Consider the following 23881-nt stretch of genomic DNA (forward strand, 5'->3'; position numbering starts at 1 on the left):
CTCTTACTTATTGTCTATTCCCTCATTTTTCCTAGCTACCACATTTAGGCCAAATGGAAGCAAGTGTATTAAAATCCTGTTTTACAAAAATACAGCAGATCTTTTACCACCTCGTTTTGCCTTTCTCTCTCTTTTTTAAGAATATACTTTATTTTTTGAGTGGTTTTAGGTTTACAGAAAAAATGAGCCGAGAGTGTAGAGAGTTCTCATAGGCTTCCTTTTCCCCATTGTCTTAGTCTAAAGATGACTTCAAGGGATAGTTTTGGATCAAAGTTTAAAGACTATCTCAGGGCAATAGTTTCATGGGTTCCTCCAGTCTCGGTAGGTCGGTAAGTGTGGACTCTTTAAGGATTTGATGTTCTGTTCCACATTTTCCTCCCTTTTGATCAGGATCCAGCTATTGTGGCCGTGATCAAAAAGTCTAGAACATTCTCCCTCAGGGCCTCGGCAGCTGCTTGTTCCTCTGCCCGGAAGTCTTCTCCCCATCTTCCCTTGGCTGCTGGTGCCTCTTTCTTTAGGACTCAGCTTGACCCCACTTCCTCAGGAAGTGAGCCTCGCCCCGCACTCTTTCCCAGGACTCAGCTGGGAGCTCCAGTTGTACTTCCTCTAGCACTCTTGATCGTCCTACCTCCAGTTGGGGTCGTGGCAAAAACCTAACCATCCTCTCCAGCCACAGGAAGTTTTCTATGTCGGGAAGAGGATAAAAAGGAAGAAGCAGCATGCTACCACCTTTAAGATACCAGTGTGGCCCTGAGACATTAATATGTGATAAAAGCAGCCCAGGGTCAAAGGCTCTTAACCACTGCCAAAGCTGTTGGCTAAAGCCAAAAAAAAAAAAAAAAAAACTCAGAGAGCCTTTCACCTGAAAACCCAGCAAAGATTAAACCACCTTTGCAGCCTCTGGGCATGGCCACAGGGCGCACATGACATCTCCTTGAACACAGTAATAGCCCAGGCCTGTTATTCCCTGGAGCCCTGGTGGCGCAGTGGTTAAGAGCTTGGCCGTTCACCAGATGGTTGGCATTTTGAATCCACCAGCCGCTCCTTGGGAACCCTATGAGGGTGGCTCTACTGTGTCCTGTAGAGTTGCTATGAATTGGAATCAACCGGCTGGCAAAGGGTTTGGTTTGGTTTCTTTGGGTTATTTTCTACTCCAGGGACTTTCTGAATAACAAGTGCACAAGAGCTGTTCTTTGGAAAAGGGGAGAGTCTGAGTCAGACAGCCTGGATGACAGCAGGGTGGAGACACCTACTGGAAACTACAAGTCAGCCCTTTGTTTTTAAGTACTCTGGAGCCCTGATGACATGGTGGTCAAGAGCTACAGTGTGCTTACTGCTGCTAACCAAAAGGTCGGCAGTTCGAATCCACCAGCCGCTCCTTGGAAACCCTATGGAGCACTTCTACTCTGTCCTGTAGGGTTGCTAGGAGTTGGAATCAACTCGATAGCAACAGGTTTGGTTTTTTTGGTTTCTGGATAAGGTAAGGATAAAGGATTTCGTTGTAGATGAGGGTGGCCAGTTAGAAGTGGTGCTTAACTGTCACTGCCCAGCTGACAGAGTGGGCTGTGACTCCAGGGAGTGCTGGTTGGGAGCACAGCACCCTGGACGTTGATGGGAACTGACCCAGTGTCTTGTTGTGGAGGCGCAGTGCCAAATTCACACAGGGTCTGGTGCAAGAGTGCAATACCGGTTAAAAACCAGATCGCATCAAGGCGGAACCCGGCTTGCCCTCGGTGTGTTTCTGGGGTTGATGTGTGCGGGTCTGTCCGGGGCTCTGGTGCAGTGCAGTGCAGGCTGAAGCACGGCTTGCTCCTTCACTCGCTCTGGCGTGTACAAACCCGAGCGCGTGTAAGTGGCCCCCATTCTACTCCCCGAGCCTGGCGCCCCCTTCTCCCCCCCGCATCTGGCAACATCGTACTGTGTTGGTGTCTTGTCGGCCTTCCCCGCTGGAAATTCAGCTCAACGAGGACAAAGATCCTCTTTCTAAAATCTTTTTTTTTTTTTAAGTGTACAATTCCATGGTTTTTAGTGTACTCACAAAGTTGTGCGACCTCGTTGTTGTTAGTTGCTGTTGAGTCGGTTCTGACTCACAGTGAGCCTATGCACAACAGAACAAAACACTGCCTGGTCCTGTGCTGTCCTCACAATTGTTTCTGTGTTTGAGGCCATTGTTGCAGCCACTGTATTAATTCATCTCGCTACGGGTGTTGCTCTCTTTCACTGACCCTTTACCAAGCATGATGTCCTTCTCTGGGGACTGGTCCCTCCTGATAACATGTCCAAAGTACATGAGACGAAGTCTCGCCATTTTGGCTTCCAAGGAGCCCTCTGGCTGTACTGGATAGCAGTGGAACTTTGTGCAACCTCATGACTAATTCCAGAATGTTTTCATCACCCTCAAAGGAAACCCTGTGACCGATAGCAGCCGCTTCCCGTTCTCCTCACTCCTCAGCCCCTGGTAACCTCGAGTCTACTCTTTGTGGATTTGTCGATTCTAGATCCCTCACATAAGTGGAATCATGCAGCATTTACCCTTTTGTGATTGTGTCGTTTCACTCCGCATAACGTCTTCAAGGTTCATCCGTGCTGTAGCGTGTATCAGAACTTCGTTCCTTGTATGGCTGGACCATATTCCACTGTATGTGAACACCACATTGTGTTTATCCGTTCGTCCATGGATGGACATCGGGGTTGTTGCATGTTCTGGCTATTATGAACAGTGCTGCTGTCAACATCTGTGTGCACGTTTTTCCATAAACACCTGTTTTCAGTTCTCCTGGGGGCACACCGAGGAGCGGAATTGCTGGGTCATGTGGTGATTCTCTGTTCCGCTCTTTGAGGAAGGGCAGGATTCTTGTCTGTTTTGTTCACTGCTCTCACTGGTGCTGGAAGGGCTGCTGACCACATAAGGTGCTCTGGAAATGCGTGTTGCATGAACTGGCCTAGTTACTCATGGTGAGAGCTATCACACCTGTGCTCGAGCCCTGCTCACTGAGGAGTGTGGACTTAACAAGTGCTGTCCCCTCTCTGAGGCACAGTTTTCTCATTTATAAAGATGGGAGTAACAGTTACCACCTATGGCTAGATGTCAGCCCGGCTGCCCAAGGTCTCGGCATGGGGCGGGCGCCTTGGTGGGCTCAGTGGGACCTCATGTTGTGCGTTCCCATTGGACGCTCAGCTCAAATCCTGGCTCTGCTCCTGACCCACCGTGTGATCTTACGCAAGGGTCCATGTTGGACCCCTCCAGGCTCATTTTTCTCACCTCTAAAATGGACAGAAGACCTACCTTATTAGGGGGCTGTGAAGCAAAATACCAGAAACAAAAAACAGCTGCTATTGAGTCAATCCTGACTCACAGCGACCCCGTGTGTGAGTAGGACTGTGCTCCGTAGGGTTTTCAGTGGTTGGTTTACTGGAAGCAGATCACCAGGGCTTTTTTCCAAGGTGCCTCTGGCTGGGCTTGAACTTCCAACCTTTTGATTAGCAGCCAAGCACAGTTACCGTTTGCACAACCCAAGGATTCCAGGTGGCTGTGAGAACGGTATAAGGTGCTAAGCCAACTGTAAGCAATAAATTAGTAGCGACTGTTAAGTCTTTCTGATATCCCTGTAAAGAAGGAGGATCTGTCTACTTCTGGAGGTCAGATGCATTTTATTAACGATAATAACCTTCCCTGCATTTACTGTGTGTCTTCTGTTTGACAGAGTGTCTTAGCCACCGACAGCTTCCAGCTGGGCTACGCCGAGGACGGGCACTGTAAGGGGGACATCAACCCGAACATCCCGTACCCCACCAGGCTGCAGTGGGAGATCCCAGAGGAGGTGAGTCCAAGGGCGAGCAGCCACTGTTTCCCGGATGGTGGTTGTTAGGTGCCATTGAATCAGTTCCGACTCTTAGTGACCCCATGTACAACAGAACAAAACACTGCCCAGTCCTGCCTCGTCCTCACAATCGTGTCTATGTTTAGCCCATTGTTGCAGCCACCGTGTCAATCCATCTCATCGAGGTCTTCCTCTTCTTCGCTGACCCTCTGCTTTACCAAGCGTGATGTCCTTCTCCAGGGACTGATCCCTCCTGATAACATGTCCAAAGTATGGGAGACAAAGTCTTGCCGTCCTCACTTCTGAGGAGCATTCTGGCTGTACTTCTTTCAAGACAGATTTGTTCATTCTTTTGAAAGTACATAGCATATTCAATATTCTTTGCCAACATCATAATTCAAAGGCGTCAATCCTTCTTCAGTCTTCCTTATTCATCGTCCAACTTTCGCGTGCATACAAGGTGATTGGAAACACCATGGCTTGGGTCAGGCACACCTTAGTCCTTAAAGCGACATCTTTGCTTTTTATCACTTAAAGAGGTTTTTTTTTTGCAGCAGATTTGCCCAGTGCAGTGCGTCTTTTGCCTTCTTGACTGTTGGTTCCATGGGTGTTGATTGTGGATCCAAGTAAATTGGAATCCTTGACAACTTCAGTCTTTTCTCACGGTGTGGCTTCCTGGTCCAGTTGTGAGGATTTTCCTGGGCGGAAAATGAATTTAAACTCTCACGACACATTCCATCAGAGCTTCCTGTGTGTCAAGGAGCTCAGTTGAAAACCTTTGAGGCTGGAATTTGTTCACCTGGGGAATTTTTACCAGGGCCGCGAGCTGCTAGAGCTCCTGTTAGTCTCTGTTGGGAGTCTCAGTAGGTATTTTTTGTTCTGTCTTAAGCTTTTGGCTAAGTTTATCGGTGAGAGTTCTAGCTCAAACTTAGCTAAAAAACAAACAAACGAAAAGCCAGTCGTCATCAAGTCGGTTCTGACTCATGGCGACCCCACGTATGTCAGAGTAGAATTGTACTCCAAAGGGTTTTCACTTGCTGATTTTCGGATGTAGGTTGTCAAGCCTTTCTTCTGAGGCACCTGCGAGTGGGTTCGAATGCCAACCTTTCAGTTAGCAGCTGAGTGCTCAACTGTTTGTGCCACCCAGGGACTCCTCCAACTTAGCTAAATCCAAAAAAGCCCAAACCTGTTGCCGTCGAGTCAATTCAGACTCATAACGACCCCATAGGACAGAGCAGAACTGCCCCATAGAGTTTCCAAGGACTGCCTGGTGGAGTCGAACCGCTGACTTTTTGGTTAGCAGCTATAGCTCTTAACCACTACACCACCAGGGTTTCCCAAACTTAGCTAGACATCTATAAAGTGTTCAAAAGGAAAAACTAAACAAAGCCAAACATAATCACCTGGTTTAGAGTTGAAGTACTTTAAATCACTAATTTGTAATTTCTACAACATAAAATAATTTTTGTTCCTGTAAAGATTCTTCAGGTGGAACCCTTTGGTAGGAGCCCTCATAGGAAGGAATTTTAGGCTTGGAAATGCCAAATCCTGTCTCATCTAATCTGAGCAAGAATTCCTGGGCCCAAGGAGTGCTTTTCCAGGCTGTAGGATATCCTAGCTTGTGCTGCCCTCTCCTCAGCCTGCGCCTGCTGGTCCTGGGGCCCCCAGGTGGCATGTGCTCTGCAGAGAGGGGAACCTCTGCAAAAGCACCTGGGCTCAGGGCCCTGGTGGCCAACCAAGTCACTTACTGTTCGGTTTTTAAAATGGGCTCCTTGATTGTCAGCTGCAGACTCCTGGAAATGCCCTTCGGGGTCTTAGTTCTCTAGGGCCACTGTAGCACAGATACACACGTGGTGGCGGTAAAGAGCAGAAATTTAGGTTCTCACAGCTTAGGAGGCTACAAAGGCTCGCTCCCTCTCAGCTCTGAGGGAAGGTCCTTCTCTTTTCACCTCCTGTTTTCTGGTTCTCTAGTGATCATCACGGGGTGTGGCATCTGCCATCCCTCAACAGTGCAGCGTTGCTGCTTGCTCACTCTGTGCTCTTCTGTCTCCGGACAGACTGACTGAAAACTCACCCTACGCTAACGGTGCCTCATTAACGTAATGAAGAAAACCCTGCTCCCAAATGGAATTGTCACCACTAGTAGGATTTATAACACATATTTTGGGGGGACCACAATTCAACCCATAACAGGTTCCCAGTGGGAGCTAGAAGGCCCCAGTCTAGCTGCGTTCTTACCATTTGGGACCACCTGCCCCCACCACATCTCGGGAGTGCCGCACTCGTACCTTACTGAGGCCCCTGGAGAACCTTTCTGGAAAGAACCACCAGGAAAACGTGATGTAAACATTCCCAAGTAACAGCTTCACAGCCTCACTGAGAACTAGTTTCTGCTTTACTGCTGGGCGTACATCACTGAGGAAAACCGTTCTCTTCTTTTTCTGAAGTGTCAAGAGGTGATAGAGACATCCCTGAGCACCGCAAACCTTCTGGCCGATGACGTGGATTTTCACTCTTTCCCGTTCACCACTTTTGGGAAAGCCTTGATCAAGAAGTGCCGGACGAGCCCGGATGCCTTCGTCCAGCTGGCCCTCCAGCTGGCTCATTACAAGGTAAGTGTGCAAGCCTGGGCCTGTGCCTGAGCACACACCCGAGACCTGGCCCGGGGACGGGGGCCGCTGGTGCGGAAAGCACAGCCTCCTGGGTATTCAGTGCCCACTGTGGGGGTCTCTGCAGGCAGGACGGAGGTCCACGGAGTCCCCTTCGGGCAGTAGTAGTTTCCTGTGTTATTACACAGAGATCAGAGGGAGGACCTGGGAAACTCGAGCAATGTGAGACCCCATTGTGCCTCCGGAGGAGAGTGAAACCCTGAAATAAGCTCCAAGACCTAGCATTTGGTAAAGTAGGAGCACTCAGGGCAAATGCCTAACGTGTCTGTCTTAGCTGCCTAGTGCTGCTGTAACAGAAATACCACAGGGGGATGGCTTTAAAGAACTGAAGTTTATCTTCTCACAGCTCTGGAGGCTTCAAGTCCAAATCAGGGTCTCGGCCATGTTGATTCCTTCCTCGTCAGAAGCTACTTCCTGGGCGTTCCTTGGTTCCCTGGCTTTATAGACGATCCTCACGCAGCACCTCCTGTCTTCCCCCGTGTGTGTACCTCTGCGTCTCATCTGCTCTTTTCATGACTCAGAAGTGATTGGGTTTAGGACCCATCCTACACCAATGGGCTCATAGAACAAAGAAACCCTATTTCCAAATGGGACCGCACCCCCAGCACATATTTTTGGGGAACTCAATTCAGTCCATAGCAGCCTCTGCTCTTCCATAAATGAGGACCTGGCCTGCTACCATGGGGTGTTCTGGGCGGATGAGCCCCGGGTGTGCACACAGCATGTCCTCTTCTTCCTCACCTGGGGTTTGCAGATGGCAGCCCTGTCAGAGGATGTAGCCCGGAAGCAGGGCTCCCTGCCCATCAGGGAGCACAGTTCACCCAGAGGGAGTCTCTCCACGGGGCAGCAGGAGTCACTGTGGCAGTGCTCCGGGATGCCCCACGCTTTTAATTAAACACTTTGATTTCAAGCTCACGCATCTCACACGTACAGCGGGCAGAGCACCTGCGGTCACAGTGGCTGCACTTTTGTGTTTTGCTCTGTACCAGGGACTGGTCTAAGTGCTGTACATAGACCACTGCTCACCATCCCCCATTGGGGAGGCCCTGCTATTAGCCCCATCTCACAGGGGAGGAAACTGAGGTGCAGAGAGGTGAGGTGACCTGCCCAGGTGACACTAGACTGTGGCCGAGGTGAAGCCCCGTGGCGGCCCTGGAGGCTGCACCTGTCAGCTGTCCTCGCTCCATCACGGAAGTCCAGACAATGAACAAATGCAGAGAAGTAAAAGTGACGTATACATATTTTTTCTTTTCTTTTGTTGTTGTCATTGAGAATATACACAGCAAAACATAGGCCAATTCGACAGTTCCTGCGTGTATTATTCAGTGACATTGATTACAGTCTTCAAGTTGCACAGCCCTTCTCACCCTCCTTTTCTGAGCTGTTCCTCCCCGTTAACTTAAGCTCACTGCCCTCCCTAATGTTCCTATCTAATCTTTCGAGTTGCTGTTGTCGGGTTGATTCCACGTAGATAGTTCTTTAAAGAGCATGATGCCCAAAGCAGACCTTTTTTATAGGCTGAACTATTGTTCGGTTTTAAGAAGACTTCAGGGAAAAGTGGCAACATTGATACCAAATAAGCTAGAGCCACGAGAAACTGAAAAACCAAACCCATTGTCAAGCCGACTCAGGCTTAGGGCGACCCCATGTGTTATAGAGTGGAACTGCGCTCCCTAGGGTTTTGGCTGTAACCCTATGGAAACAGTTCTCCAGGCCTTTCTTCTGCCGCACCGCTGGGTGGGTTTGAACTGCCAAGCTTTGAGTTAGCAGTCGATCAGAAACCACCTGTAAGCTAGAACCAGTGGACCAAAATTCTCTTTAAAGTAAATGATAGTACAGTTCTTAATAAGGATCGTAACAGTCACAAAGCTTTACTTTGGCAAATAGCATGATCCCTGAAACGCATGAAGCATTTAGACGGAAGCACAGTGTTGTGAGAGCCTTCACCTTCGTCGTCCATCGCTGATCGATCAAACGACTAAAGGGTGTAACGGAGTTGAGGGGTTGGAGTTTAGAATGAATAACCTTGATTTTAAAAATCGCCAAGCAAACTCGTGCACATAAATAAGCAGCGTTAGGACTGTGAAGGGAGATGAGGCCTTGGATACAGAGAAGATTTTTACTAAAAGAATGCCGTGTGCCCTAGCAATACATTTGAAAATCCCGATGAAATTATTTTTCCTGTGGCAACACAAATTAACTCAGAAAAGGTGGAAGGCTGGAGAAGACGGTAGCCATGGGTGAAAGGGAAAAGCTGCCAGAAAACCAGCCCCTACAAAGCACCTGGTCTGGGTCAGGTCAGGCTTTATGCCTGTTTCAAAACGCAGTCATTTATTCAGGAATGCGGAGCACATCTTCAACAAAAACACATTTTTTGTGCCAACAACAATAATCATGGCTGTCATTTATTGGGTTTTTTGGGTGTCATTTATTGAGCACTTATACACAGTGAAACCTGTGAGAGCCGGGACTCAACAGGATTGCCTTGCCTTTCCAGGTCTTGCAAGTTTTCCGCCTTTGACAGGGTACAGTCTTACCACTTTTCCGTTGCTTGTTTTAGTGGGAAGTACTCGAGTTTTCCTTCTATGACAGGTTTCCACCTTACACAGGTTCCGGTCTTCGCAGCGTTACTGTGCCAGATACTAAGCTAGGCTGAATTATTTCATTCAATTCGGATAGTAATTCTGAAAAGGGTATGTTTAGGCTTTGAAGACCTTACGGCTTTGGGGACTACGGGAAGGAAGGAAGGTGGCGATTCCCGCCACAGAACTGGCGTCACCCTGAGGATGATGATGAACTTGGTAGATGAACTTGGCGGGCACAAGGCTGAGTGTTTACAGGGAACCGGTTTCCCCACAGGACACCCCTGAGGAGGGCCGGTCTTTGTCTCCACTTCACACACGAGGAGGGCAATTATCTTGCCCGTGATCTACAGCTAGTCAGAGGCGAGGCTGAGGTTTACTAGGCAGGCTAGCTCTAGAACCCATGTCTTCAGCCATTATGCTACAGACAAAAAAAGAAAACCATCTGGAAACAGCCTAACTGTTCATCAGCAGAGGAGTGGATAAACAAAATGTGGGCCATCCATACAAGGGAATATTACCAGCCGTAAAGAGAAATGAAGTCCTGACACATGCCGCCACATGGATGAACCTGGAAAACATCATGCTGAGGGAAATAAGGGAGAAAGGGACAAATATTATATGATCTCACTTGTATGGAATATTCAGTATAGGCAAGTATATAGAGACCAAAGTTTGTTTGTGGTTACCAGGTGTCATGGATTGAATTATGTCCCCCCCCAAAATGTGTGTATTCACTTGGTTAGGCGATGATTCCCAGTATTCTGTAGCTCTCCTCCATTTTGTGATTGTAATTTTGTGTTAAAGAGGATTAGGGTGGGATTGTAACAGCTTTACCAGGTCATGTCCCTGATCCAGTATAAAGGGAGTTTCCCTGGGGTGTGGCCTGCACCACCTTTTATCTCTCAAGAGATAGAAGGAAAGGGAAGTAAGGAGAGAGTTGGGAACCTCATACCACCAAGAAAGCAGTGCCAGGAGCAGAGTCCGTCCTTCGGACCTGGGGTTCCTGCGCTGAGATGCTCCCAGACCCAGGGAGGACTGATGCATCACAAGGACCTTCCTCCAGAGCCGACAGAGAGAGAAAGCCTTCCCCTGGAGCCGACAGCCTGAATTTGGACTTGTAGCCTACTGGACTGGGAGAGAATAAGCTCCTCTTTGTTAAAGCCACCCACTTGTGGTATTTCTGTTATAGTAGCACTAGGTGACTAAGACACCGCAGGTGGGAGAGAGGGATGGGAAAAGGGGGCTCACCACTTAGGGGGCACTGAGCTTTTGTTAAGGGTGATGAGAAAATTTGAAAATGGAGAGTGGTCGAACAACCGTGATAACCTAACTAATGTCATTGACTTGTACACGTGAAGAATGCTGAAATGACAAATGGTTTGTTACCTAGACGTTAACAGAATTAAAAAACAAAAAAGGCAGCTGTAGACCCGTTTTGCTTATAAAAGAGCAAAAACCTTAAATAAAATACAGCAAAACCTGCGAGAGCCGGAACCTGGGTAATGTGGAAACCTGCCAGAAAAAGAAAACGCAACTCTTCTCCACTAATAGAGAGCCATGGTCACTACACCCTGTTAAAGGCGGAAAACTTGCGAGACCCGGAAAAGCAAGGCAGTCTTGTCAGTTCTGACTCTCATAGGTTTCGCTGTCTTAGTAACGAGAACCTACAGTTTATAGGAAAAGAGTGATCACTGAGAACAGCTATATGAGAGACAGGAGGGCGGTTTAGCAATAGTAAATCCTGTACTGTATTAAATCATGTTTTTATGTCAGAGAAGAAACCAGACGGTCATCTTAGGAGATACCAAAAAGGCATTTAAAATTTAACATCCATCCCTGATGGCAACTCTTACTAAAGGGCCCTGGTAATAGGGGCTTTTTCCCTAGCATGATAACCACTGTCATTTGTCAGTAGTCAGCTTCTTGCTTAAAGGTGAAAATTTGTCAGTAGTCAGCTTATTGCTTAAAGGTGAAAATTTGTCAGTAGTCAGCTTATTGCTTAAAGGTTAAAATGTGGGACAGTCCTCTTAGAAGGCGATGCGGAGCCTCCGGGTGCCCCGGTGTTCTAGAACGCTTTTGCCTAAGTGCAGCTGGTGTAGCCTGACAGGGTAATTGGCCAAGAGGAACATCTGTACGTCTGCTTGGAAGATGGACCCGGAGGGAGGGATTTTACAAGTCAGACGCACGCTCAGGTTACAGGATTGCTCTCAGTTGCAGGATCGTACGAAGACCAATACCTTTCTTGTGAACAATATCCAAGTAGAAAATACAATGGAGACTAGCAACAAAAATCTGAGCTCTCCAGGCATACATTCATAAAGCAGACAGGATCTTTGTGAAGGAAAGCTCAGAAGCCAGCCCAAGGAACGTGGAAGATTCTAAGAAAGGCTGTGATTTTGGATAAAAAGGCTCAGCATCGTAGAGGAAGACAAAGGCTCCTAGTTTACACATTTAATTTGAACATAGTCAAAGGTCCAGAAGTTAGTTTACCAATTGGTTTTAAAGTTCATCTGGAAGGGTTGATGCTAAAAAAGAACCGATATCGTTCTGAAAAAGAAAAGTATTAAAGTGGAGCTGGGAGCAGAGTGAGGTGGAGACTTGCTCTTTGGAAGCCTAAAAGACAGAAATAGAAAACTATAGTAATCAGGGCGCTGTAGTATGGGTGCAGGCCCCTGGCTGGTGCAGATGATCTGCACACAAGTACTAACGGAAAAATTGGCAGCTTGAACCCACCCCGTGGTACTGTGTGTCTCAGTTATCTAGTGCCGCTATAACAGAAATACCACAAGTGGATGGCTTCAACAAACAAGTTTATTGGGCTAGAAGTTCAAATTCAGGGCATCAGCTCCAGGGGAAGGCTTTCTTTCTCTGTTGCTGTGGAGGAAGGTCCTTGTCATCAATCTTCCTCTGGTCTAGGAGCTTCTTGGTACAGGGACCCTGGGTCTAAAGGACTCCCTCTGCTCCTGGTGCTGCTTTCTTGGTGGTATAAGGTCCCCATATCTCTCTGCTCCCTTCTGTCTTTTATGTCTCAAAAGAGATTGGCTCAAGACACAATCCAATCTTATAGATTGAGTCCTGCCTCGTTAACATAACTGCCACTGATCCCATCTCATCGACATCATAGAGAGAGCTTTACTACACATAGGAAAGTCACATCAGATGACAAAATGGTGGACAATCACACAATACTGGGAATGATGGCCTAGCCATATTGATACACATATTTTGGGGGACACAATTAACCCATGGCACCATGGAAGAAAGACCATGGTGATCTGCTTCTATAAAGATTCCAAAAAAACCTAAACCCGTTGCCGTTGAGTCAATTTCAACTCATAGCAACCCTATAGGACAGAATAGAACTGCCTCATAGGATTTCCAAGGAGTGGCTAGTGGATTCAAACTGCCAACCTTTTGTTGGCAGCCGAGCTCTTAACCACCGTGCCACCAGGGCTCCTTCTGTAAAGATTACAACCAAGAAAACCCTATGGAGCGGTTCCAGTTCAAATCAACACTGACTTGCTTTCTGCTTTGGGGTCATATTTATTTTTCATTTGGAAACTAGAGGTGGACGATCCCCAGGTCCCGCCACCCTAAGCAGCCAGGCACGTGGTAGCAGCCCTAGGGTGTCATGGGTTTGTATCTCACGCCCCAAGTGTCAGTGTCTTTGCCAACTTTGTGTTTGATCCTGCCCCTAGAGTCTGGTGCTGCCTTGGCGATGTCAGCGGCCGCCCTTCCTCCCGATGGCTGGTCGCAGCAGGTTAAGTGGTCTTGACTCTGTGGTGGGCTCTGAGCTTGAGTGGGGGCTCTTGCACTAACATCCAGGGCATTTGCCAAAAGGTTTTTAGATGATCGTTTTTCAAAAGTGTGAGTATAATGCATGGTTGTTTGACAACTTAATACAATTCAAGTTTGGCATTGGAGAGTTGATTTCAAATAAACCGTGGCACCGTCTATTCCACGTTAACCCTTATTAATGACTGAAATACCAAAGTTGTACTTTCTGCCTGTGTCTCCTGCTCCTCCTCCCACTTCTTCATAATGAGCCTCCCTGAGAACCCGTGTAGTCAGGAGACGTTCTCGAAGGGTAGAACGTAGAAAGGGAGCTCCTCTTGGTCTCCACCCAGGAGGGTTTTGGTAACTGAGGTCTTAAAGGAAGGCTGTTGTAAGTTCGTGGTGTTTTATGTTGACCAAGAGGGTGCTATGGAAGCCTTCAGTGTAGAAAACCACAGGCTGGAGACAAGCAAAACCATCTGCTCGTTTCCTCACCCTCTCCGCCTCTCCCTGTACAGTGAGCGGGAAAGTTGTGCAAGCGTGAGCTGGTCCATGGGCGGAGGGAGAGATTCCTGCGAGGCCCCCGGCTTGGGGGCATCCCGGAGCTCAGCCCAGGGCCCCCTTCCATAGTGCTGCTTTGGCTTGGAGTGCTCTGTTGTCATTAAATACCTCCTTTCTTGGCTGATGCCCTCGTTTCGTGTCCTGGTGTTTAATACTGTCTTGTTCCAGGGATCCCTTGTCTGGGCTGCTCCCCTCTGTCTTTGGGGTGCTCCTCTCCCCAGAAGGCAGCACTGGATCACAGTGCGCATGGGTTAGTGTGTCTTGCAGCCTGCAGCAGAGCCCTGGTCTTTCCCAGTCACAGCTGATCCTAGTCCTGTCTGGCCTGGTACGAGCTGTGGGCAGTTCCACGGTCCACACTGCGGGCAGCCCGCACACAAGCGAGTATACACTGGGCCAGCCGAATCGCCCCTGAAGTTCACCCTCCCCTGGATTGATGAGCAGCACCAGCTGTGCAGGACATCCCCTGGAGATGAGCCAGGTCACCAGGGCCCACCCCAACACCCAAAGAAGTGTTTGGTCGGGAGTAAACTGGGCCCACCCACTGCTGCCTGTCCTTTCCGGTCCACCTGAACCTGGTCACCATGAGCCAGGACAGCACAGTGCTTTCTATGAAGGAGTCTCGGGGCCAATGTTCATCTTCTCCCTTTCAACCAGAAACACACCTGCTGGCTTTGAAGGAGCATTTCAGTTGCTACTTCTGACACCCATTTGTTCATTTCTTCTGTTAGGCTAGCATGAAGGGAATGTAGTCGAGGTATGTGATGCCCAGGAGGCTGTGTGATGGCATCAGGTGCATCTTGAAACGGAAGCCTGGGTTCCCCAGAAACTGGACTCCTCACTCCCTGCCCGAGCCCTTCCCAAAGCTAACGACATCTCTGTCTGCCTGCCATGTAACTGTGTGTAAAAACTCTGACAATGACTAAACCTGACGCCGATGGCAGCGTTGGCTTCTCCTTGCTGACCTTGACCTATGGCATCTTGAGCTCTGGGTTCTGTGGATCCACCTGGCCTCGTATTAAAGTGCTCTTCCTTTCCTAGGACATGGGCAAATTCTGCCTGACATACGAAGCCTCCATGACACGGCTCTTCCGCGAGGGCAGGACAGAGACCGTACGCTCCTGTACCGCAGAGTCCTGCAACTTTGTGCTGGCCATGATGGACCCAGGCCAGACGGTGAGTGTGCGCAAGCCGGGGTGCCACATGCTTCCCAGGAAGGAGTCTCAGCACCAACGTCCCATCTTCTCGCCTCCAGTCAGACTCACACTTTCTACCCTGATGCCGTGACCAGCTTTCTCTGTGTTCCACCTCTTCCCAGGGACCAGAAAGGGGGCTTTCCAACGAGCAGGCATGTACCAAGAGATTGTTATGTCCTTCGCTGTCTGACTGTAACTTCTACAAATCAGATTAGACTTCAGTGGTCTTGACGTTAGCATAAAAAGCTAGCTGCTGTCAAGTCAACCCCGAGTCATGGCAACCAGTGCAACTGTGCTCTGTAGCCTTCTCAAAAGCTCATGACTTGGGTTTTCTTTTCTTTTTTTTAAAAAAAAAAAAATAGTATTCTATTGTTTTCGGTGAAAGTTTACACAACAAATGACGTTCCCATTTGACGATTTCTGTACAAATTGTTCAGTGACATTAAGTTACCTTTTTCACAATGTGTCAGCGTTCTCTTTAATTGCCTTCTAGTGGTTCCATTTCCAGTGCTCTAGTTTCCCTGCCCTGTTATCTCGTCACCTTTGCTTAAGAGGCAGCGTCGACCATTTGGTCTCATACAGATGGTTTTTAATGGAGCGCTGTACTCATGGGTAATACCCTTTATTTTGTGTGCCAATCTGTTAGTTAGCTAAAAGGTGACCTCGGGGGATAGTTTCGATTCAAGGTCTAAAGAGTATCTCAGGGCAGTAGTCTACAGGACTCTTCTAGTCTCCGCTGGTCCAGTTCGTCTGGACTTTTTTAAGAATCTGAGCTCTAGTCCGCATCTTTCTCCTGTTCTGTCAGGGTCCGTCTGTTGTAGCCCTGATGAGAATGGTTGATAGTGGTAGCTGGGCACCATCTAGTTCTCCTGGTTTCAGTGCAGATGAGACCGTGGCTCATGGAGGCTGTCCGCCCTGTAGACTAGTTTCTTTTCTGAGACTTTGGTTTCCTTCTTTGTCTTTTGCTCCTGACAAGTAGAGACCAATAGTTGTATCTTAGTTGACCGCTAGCAAGCTTTTAAGACCACAGATCCTACTCACTTCACTGGGATGCAGAACACGAACTTTGTGGTGCCGCTGGGTTTTCTTTTCATGAGTCCATGTATCCATGGAAGAGTGTCACTTACTGTTAGAATGAGACAGTGTCCCCTGCAGATTCTATCTGGGTTACTCATGTGTATGATGAAAACTGTAAGAAACCTTGGTGATGTCAATAAGCAAATGGGGTTATGGAAGGAAACTTGTGCCAGCGATGTCACTCGGTTCTTTGAAAAGACAAAACAGACCTGAAGATCAGGTCTCGAATGGGTGGGTCACAGGCTCAGCAGGCCTCTGCTTAAACGGCACTGTGTTTCCCTGGTCTACTGGCTCACTTAGCAGAGCTGAAAACAGCCCGAAGCTGTCTTTTGGGGTCAGATGTAGAGGCCCAGAAGGGCCATTTGAATTGAGTTGGTAGCCAGACCCCTTTGAAAGGTAATTTACAGCCCATGGTGACATTGTGGGTCACTGAGGGGGACCCAACTCCATTTTCAGTCAGTGAGGTGTGAGGCTCATAAAACCTCCTGAAGGAGTCCCTGGGCTCCTTTTGGTTAGCACTCAGTCACTAACCAAAAGGCTGGGGGTTTGAAGCCATAGAGAAGCACCTCAGTAGGAAGGCCTGGCAATCTACTTCCAATTATCAGTCTTGAAAACGCTATGGAGAGCCATCTGTAGGAGACCAAATGGTCAACAGTGACGCTAAAGCAAAGATGAAAGGGAGAGACAACAGGGAGACCAGATGACTGGAAGAGAAATAGCCAGAAGGAAGGAATGAGAGTGTTGACATGTTGTGAAAAACATAACCAGTGTCACTGAACAATTTGTGTAGTAATTGTTACATGGGAACCTAATTTGCTCTGTAAACTTTCACCAAAAACACAGTGAAATATTATTGAGAAAAAAAAAAACCCTATGGAGCACAGTTCTACTCTGACACCCACGGGGTTGCCATGAGTCAGAATCGACCTGACGGCAGCTGGTTTTAATCCTTGTTCAACTGTGAGCCCCTGAGCCTTTTGAGTGAGCTCGTTTGCGTGAACGGTGAGATAACACTGCATGGGCTGCGCAGAGGGTACAGCAAACGTGCTTCCAACAAGCTGCCCCTCCGTGGCCTCGGACCACCCCCACTCGTGGCACAAGTCTGAGGAAGGGGCAGGTGGTCAGTGGGGCTCCTCGGTGGGTGTTGGGTGCATCCCACCAGAGGGCCCCCGGGCTAGTGACCATGCTGAGGAAGAGGCCCGTTGCTGTTCATTTTGAGGCTCAGACCTGCCCCATACAACCTGAAATGCCCCCTGCGTATCACTCCTGTTCTCTGTGACTTAGGTCGAACATCGGCTCAGGTTATTCAGGATGGCCTCTGAGAAGCATCAGCTGCTGTACCGCCTGGCGATGACAGGCTCTGGCATCGATCGCCACCTCTTCTGCCTCTATGTGGTGTCCAAGTACCTGGCCGTCGACTCCCCTTTTCTTAAGGAAGTAAGTCACTTCTTCAGTCAGTTTGCTGGCTGAACTCCTACTAAGGAGCCCTGGTGGCACAACGGTTAAGCACTATGCTGCTAACCAAAAGGTTGGTGGCTTGAACCTACCCAGCAGCTCCATGGAAGAAAGGCCTGGCAATCTGCCCCCATAAAGATCACAGCCAAGAAAACCCTTTGGGGAAGTTCTACTCCGTCACACGTGGAGTCTCTGTGAGTCGGTGGCCGACTTGACGGCACCCAAACACCACAACATCCAACTGCTACTACTACCCATTGCCACTGAGTCAGTTTCGACTCCCAGCTACCCTGTGGGTGTCTGAGTAGAACTATGCTCCACAGAGTGTTTACTGGCTGATTTCTTTGGAAGTAGATTGCCAGGCCTCTCTGCCTCATCCGCCTTCGTCTGGAAGCTCTGCCGAAACCTGTTCAGCGTCGTGGCAACACACCAGCCTCCACTGACAGACGGGTGGTGGCTGGACACGAGGCGCCCTGGCCGGGAATCGAACCTGGGTCTCCCGCATGGGAGGCGAGAATTCTACCACTGAGCCACCACTACCTCATCCTACTGACTTAATAAACATAAGTAACCTCGAGAGCATAGATAATAGTGAAATGGACCAAAATAACCACGAAGGGATGAGTTCTGAGCGTTTATCGTCCATGTTTTAAATATAATTTAATTGTAAGTTTATAAAATTTAATTTTTCTTGAATGGCTATGTTTAACCACTGGCTTGAAGCATTTCTGGTAATATACCAGTTGGCTCGTGGGCACTGGCATGAGTCGGCTCCAGCACACCACTGCCCCCATCTAAATCTTATTTGATGGACCTGCCACTTTTTCTGCCTGAGATGTTGTTAGCTGGCATTGGCCGCGTCCCATCCAGGTGACATCACCTGCTTTGTGCCCTCTCTGCAGATACACTGCCTTGAGCTGGTGGAAGTCTAAAACAGTCAGAAGACGGAGCCAACTTCTTATGTCTTCCCACCAGGGCTCTGCAGTGACGGCAGAGCGTGGGATTAGGGAGTGTCATTGGGACGTTTCCTGATTCAGCTGTCTTTGTTTTACTCAAAAGGTCTTATCTGAGCCTTGGAGGTTGTCCACCAGCCAGACCCCTCAACAGCAGGTTGAGCTGTTTGACCTGGAAAGGAATCCAGAATACGTGTCCAGCGGAGGGGGCTTTGGTCCGGTAAGTGGAGCGGGGTGTCCGCATACACCAAGCCGCCAGTTCCAGGGACATAGCGCCCGCCCATCTCCGCCATCTCAGACCCATCTCATTTGCGAGTGCTCCTCACGACATTACAGGTGGCCTGCCCTGAAGGATTCCAGCTGATTACTAACAGCGATGTCAAAGGCAGCCTTGTATTTAAATGTTGTTAGTTGCCGTCGCGTCAGCTACAACTTATGGTGACCCCATATATAACAGAACAAGGTGGTCCTGTGCCAGTCCTGTGCCATCTTCACAATCGTTGGCGTGTTTGAGTCCATTGTTATGACCACTGTGTATTTTGAGTGCCTTCTAACCTAGAGGGCTCGTCTTCCAGCATTCTATTGGACAGTATTCTGTTGTGATCCATAGGGTTTTCACTGGCTAATTTTCGGAAGTCGATCACCAGGCCTCTCTTCCCAGTCTGTCTTAGTCTGGAAGCTCCACTGAAACCTGTCCACCCCAGGTGACCCTGCTGGTATTTGAAATAGCAGTGGCAGAGCTTCCAGCACTATGTCAACACTTAAACCACCATGGTATGACCAACTGACAGACGTGGGGTGGATTTAAAACGTTTCAGATTCTCTTTTTCATATGGCCTCGTTTCCCAGCACCCCGTAAGCCTCTTGTTCTGCAGGTCGCTGACGATGGTTACGGCGTGTCGTACATCCTGGTGGGGGAGAAGCTCATCAACTTCCACATCTCTTCCAAGTTCTCCAGCCCTGAGACCGTGAGTACAGGAAGCTCCCTTCTATGAGGTGGGACCAAGGGGACCCTGAGGACAGGAAGTTCCCTTCCCTAAAGTGGGGCCGAGGTGACCCTGAGGACAGGAAGTTCCCTTCTCTAAGGTAAAACCAAGGGGACCCTGAGGACAGGAAGTTCCCTTCTCTAAGGTAGAACCAAGGGGACCCTGAGGACAGGAAGTTCCCTTCCCTAAAGTGGGGCCAAGGGGACCCTGAGGACAGGAAGTTCCCTTCTCTAAAGAGGGGCCAAGGGGGCTGTGAGGACAGGAAGTTCCTTCTTCTAAAGTGGGGCCAAGGGGACCATGAGGACAGATAGTTACCTTCTCTAAAGCGGGGCCAAGGGGACCGTGAGGACAGGAAGTTCCTTCTTCTAAAGTGGGGCCAAGGGGACTGTGAGGACAGGAAGTTCCCTTCTCTAAAGCGGGGCCAAGGGGAGGACATCCTTCATTGGACGTAAAATTTCAACTTCATCATTTACTTTTTCTTGGTTTGAAAATTTTCAGATAAATAAATTTCAAATTCTCTGAGCCTAGCTTTAAAGAAATACATCATATTTGATTTAAAATGTTTTTTATCTGTGCTGATATCAGTAGTTTCAAATCTTAAGTGACAGACTGCTTCTATAACTTTCAGACTTTCCATAACCCTTAAAGAGTAGACTAAGAATAGCGAGCATACGCAAAGAAATATGTACATGTGACTCACAGGGATCTTCACATGCTAAGAAATATACACAGGTAACTTACAGGGATCTGCACATGTTAAGAAATATACACACGTGACTGCACAGGAATCTGCACACACTAAGAAATATACACATGCGACTCACAGGGATCTGTACATGCTGAGAAATATCCACATGCGACTCACAGGGATCTGTACATGCTGAGAAATATCCACATGCGACTCACAGGGATCTGTACATGCTGAGAAATATACACATGCGACTCACAGGGATCTGTACGTGCTGAGAAATATCCACATGCGACTCACAGGGATCTGTACGTGCTGAGAAATATCCACATGCGACTCACAGCGATCTGTACATGCTGAGAAATATACACACGTAACTCACAGGGATCTGCACATGTTAAGAAATATACACATGCGACTCACAGGGATCTGCACACACTAAGAAATATACACATGTGACTCACAGGGATCTGTACATGCTGAGAAATATCCACATGCGACTCACAGGGATCTGTACATGCTGAGAAATATACACATGCGACTCACAGGGATCTGTACATGCTGAGAAATATCCACAGGTGACATCAGAGATCTGCAGAGTCCTTTTGTGGGTGGGACAGATGTCTTCCTCAGAACATGGTACACTTATCCTTGCCTGTCTTCCCCTTTCCACGGTGTACGCAGCCTGGCAAACAGTACCACAGGTTCACTGGTGACGGGAGAACTGGGATTCATCGGCTTCTGACTGTGCTCTCTGTAAAGCAGTGGCCTCAGGGGAGGCGTCAGATTAAAAAACACACCCCGCCAACACACAGACTGCTGTATGTCACCTGCACATTCCCCCAGACTGACTGTGTAAGCTGGTGATTGGGCCAGTGAGTAGAGAATTGGCAAAAAAGAGGAATTTCAAGTCTTTGAATTGGGTTAAAATTGAAGAGGCTTGAGATGTGGGCACTTCCACACTTTCATGGTTGTGTTTTCTGTTTTTTAAATTCAAGGACTCTCATCGCTTTGGGAAGCACCTGAAACAAGCCATGGTGGACATCATCACTCTGTTTGGGTTCAGTTGTAATTCCAAAAAATAATTCCAGAGAGCCACTCCAAAAGGAAGAGAACTCTTTTCATAAAAACCAAATGAAAAATAGGTATTAATCCTGAGGGTAGTTCAGGGTGAAAAATTACTCTTAAAAAAAATTCAGAAGTTTTCCTTCCAGCAAAGATTTGGTCTTTTTGTTTTTCTAGAATAGTAGCCTCCGTCTTGTGAAATATAACCCTACTACTTCCGGGTATATCTTCATACTACTCCCGGGTCACTCTGTGACCATTTGGTAAGGTCCCCCTAAAATCTTGGCACCAGCTCGTGTTTATTAAGGGATTGGAACGTTGCTGAGCTCATTGAGGGATTAGTGGGGCTATGACTTCACATCTCCTGGAAGTGGAAACAGCCTTCCTCCTCAGTGGTGACTGAATACCTGGGCCTGAAGGGCATTTAACTTTACCAGAGCAATGCCAGCGTTTGTTTTGTTAAAAGAAAAGGGGTTGTCCAAGTCGGAGGTGTTAACAGTCACAGGTAACACTCATATAATACATTAGCTAAACGTGCTATGCTTTTGGAAACAGATTATTGTCACTGCGGGTAGCTCTGTCATTGTCTAGTTTGGTAGTCTGTGTTTGCCTCTCTTATTTTAAGGAAGGTAGTGGTCATGTCTGTAGCTTCACTGACCTTGTATGTCTTCAAAACTCAGTGCCTTAATCACGAAAGGCCCTAAATGCAAGGGAGACTGAAGGATTTATTTGTGGAATTGTGGGTGTATTACTCCCCTCTCAGTTGAACTGAGTACAGATAACCCTAAATACACTTTTTCCTGTGGTTGCCCCCTATCCATACAAAGGAGACTTCCCTTATGAAGGCAGCTGTGCTGGATTCCCCTAACTGAAATGCCTTCCTCTCATAACGAAGCAAAAAAGGAGCTAAGTGGTGTGTGACTGAGCTGGGGAGCAAGGGACAAAACGGTCAAATAGTATGTGTCTGGGGAGTTCACCGAAGAATAGAACATAATACATGCCTCAGGGTTACTTTAGCTTACCCCAACAGAGGAGAGCACAAGATTTACTACCAAGAAAGGAGCAGAACCTGAGAAAGGGCCAGGAGGATTCTTTAATCCCACCTGCAGAGAAAGAAGACCCATTCTGGGGGCGATGGGAACCATCCGCCAGGTCATCTTGGTGGCAGATAGAACTGCTGCAGGTCACGGGTGCTAGGTCTCCACACAGCCTGTCGTTTTGATGGGAGTGCTTTCTTCAGAGAGAGTCACATTTGACCAAGAAACAATTATGCACTGAATCTTCTTCAGTACTTGATGTAAAAATAAAGTATCATGCGATGAAATTCCCACTGCCTCTGGGCCACAATGACAAGCTTGCCTGTCCACCTTTTTAATTGCGTATTTATTTTTCTGACCACTTTTATTCTTGTGGGGCTTCCCTCCTTAGGGGTTCTGCTGTCCAGTATGACAAACACGAGGGCTGAACTATCGGAGTGGACGAAGGCACTTGCTAAAGAGCATATGCGTATTTCATTTGCCTATTTGTCATGTAAAAATCCCACCTAAATGGGCCAAAGATTTTTTTTCCCCTCCTAAAAACAAGAAGAAATGAAAACAGAAGACAAAACGATACCAACCACAGTAACAAACCCCCTCCCCCTGCCCCGATTGTTCGCAGCGTGTAGTTAAGGAGGTTAGAGGCGGGAAGGCCCTCTCCCCGGTCAAGTGTGGCTTCCAGTCCAACACCACAGCCGGCCAGCGCTAATCACCACGAGAGCAGCCTAAAACCATGCACTCTCCACTAAACCACTGACCAATCTGTATTACACTAGGGTTCACGCACGAATTCGAGTGCGGACATGTTAGCCGTCAAATATATTTGGGCTTGTCTCTCAGGTTTTAAATGTTCGAATGTCATTGTGGTTAATCAGTGCAGTTATCAATGCAATTTTATATTCCTTAAAAGAAGAAAGATTGAGTTTTTATTGTACATGTTGAGCGGGGAAGGGAAGAGTGTTATGTATTTAATTTAATTTGGAACAGATCACAGCCCTTACAGAGCTGTGGGTTGCATTTGCGATCTTGGACTGCCCACTGTATGTACATACAATATGCTCTTTAGGATGTAAATCTTAGATACGCACAGAGTGAATGTAGGTCATCATTAATAAAATTATTAAACTGTATCTGGTCATCTGTTTTGTTACACTAAGGAGGTGATATGAGGTGGTAGAATGATATGAGGTTCAGTGGTAGAACGATATGAGGTTCAGTGGTAGAATTCTCGCCTTTCATGCAGGAGACTGAGGTTCGATTCCCAGCCAGTGCACCTCAGGCACGCCTCCACCTGTCCGTCGGTGGAGGCTTGGGTGTTGCTGTGATGCTGTCCAGGCACAGACCAGTAACTTGAAATTTGCCTCCAAAATTGGAGGGGGCCGAGAGACTGAAGAAAGAGGCAGCAACTCCAGGATGGCAGCAAAGGAGTTTTATTAGGGAGACTTCAGACAAGGCAAGTCCTGGGCGGCTTCAGGACCAAAGCAGATCTCTGCACCCCACAGTGGGAGGGCAGAGGTTTCATAGTGGTGGTGGATTATAGTGGCTACAGGCCAGGGGTTTACATAAGAATAACTCAGCAAACGGTAGTGAACTAACAGATCACATGATGGCACTCGTGTTCAGCCTAGCAAAGCCTGTTTCCCCTTCAGTCCACCCCTCGAGGCTGGTTCTTACAATCTGGCAGGTTCCCCCTCTGTTGCCATAGCACGAGAGACGCTATTCCGTCCCTGCCGCGAACAGATATAAAGGTGGGGCGGGCCAGGTGCTGTGTGATGCCTGTGCGTGTGCAAAAAACAGAGAAAGATACTGTGTGCCCAGAACAGGTGGAAGGCTTCTCTGATTAAGATAAGGAACTAAGGAGAGCCTAATTACCAGCCCAATTCCCAGACTCCTTATCAGAGAATGTTCTGGGCCCAAGGCTTTTACTTAGGCTGCCTGGGTGGGAGACACAGAGGTAGACCATTCCCCCAACAGATGCTGAACAGGTGTCAGCAGAGCTTCCACACTAAGATGGACT

The 23881-nt window shown here is 48.1% G+C and overlaps 1 protein-coding gene across 1 annotated transcript in view; it reads left to right on the forward strand.

Annotated features, from left to right (window-relative positions):
• The window catches only part of CPT1A (carnitine palmitoyltransferase 1A), an 86825-nt gene extending 63831 nt beyond the window's left edge, over positions 1–22994 (forward strand). Inside the window, exons 13-19 of the mRNA XM_064287629.1 lie at positions 3705–3821; positions 6269–6433; positions 14449–14583; positions 16965–17117; positions 18195–18308; positions 18964–19056; positions 20761–22994. Of these exons, the coding sequence (XP_064143699.1) occupies positions 3705–3821; positions 6269–6433; positions 14449–14583; positions 16965–17117; positions 18195–18308; positions 18964–19056; positions 20761–20847 (864 nt within the window). The 3' untranslated portion in view covers positions 20848–22994. The remainder of the gene's footprint in view (positions 1–3704; positions 3822–6268; positions 6434–14448; positions 14584–16964; positions 17118–18194; positions 18309–18963; positions 19057–20760) is intronic.
• The last annotated feature ends 887 nt before the right edge of the window (positions 22995–23881 follow it).

The sequence above is a fragment of the Loxodonta africana genome, chromosome 7 (assembly GCF_030014295.1).
Source record: "Loxodonta africana isolate mLoxAfr1 chromosome 7, mLoxAfr1.hap2, whole genome shotgun sequence".
Taxonomy (NCBI): domain Eukaryota; kingdom Metazoa; phylum Chordata; class Mammalia; order Proboscidea; family Elephantidae; genus Loxodonta; species Loxodonta africana.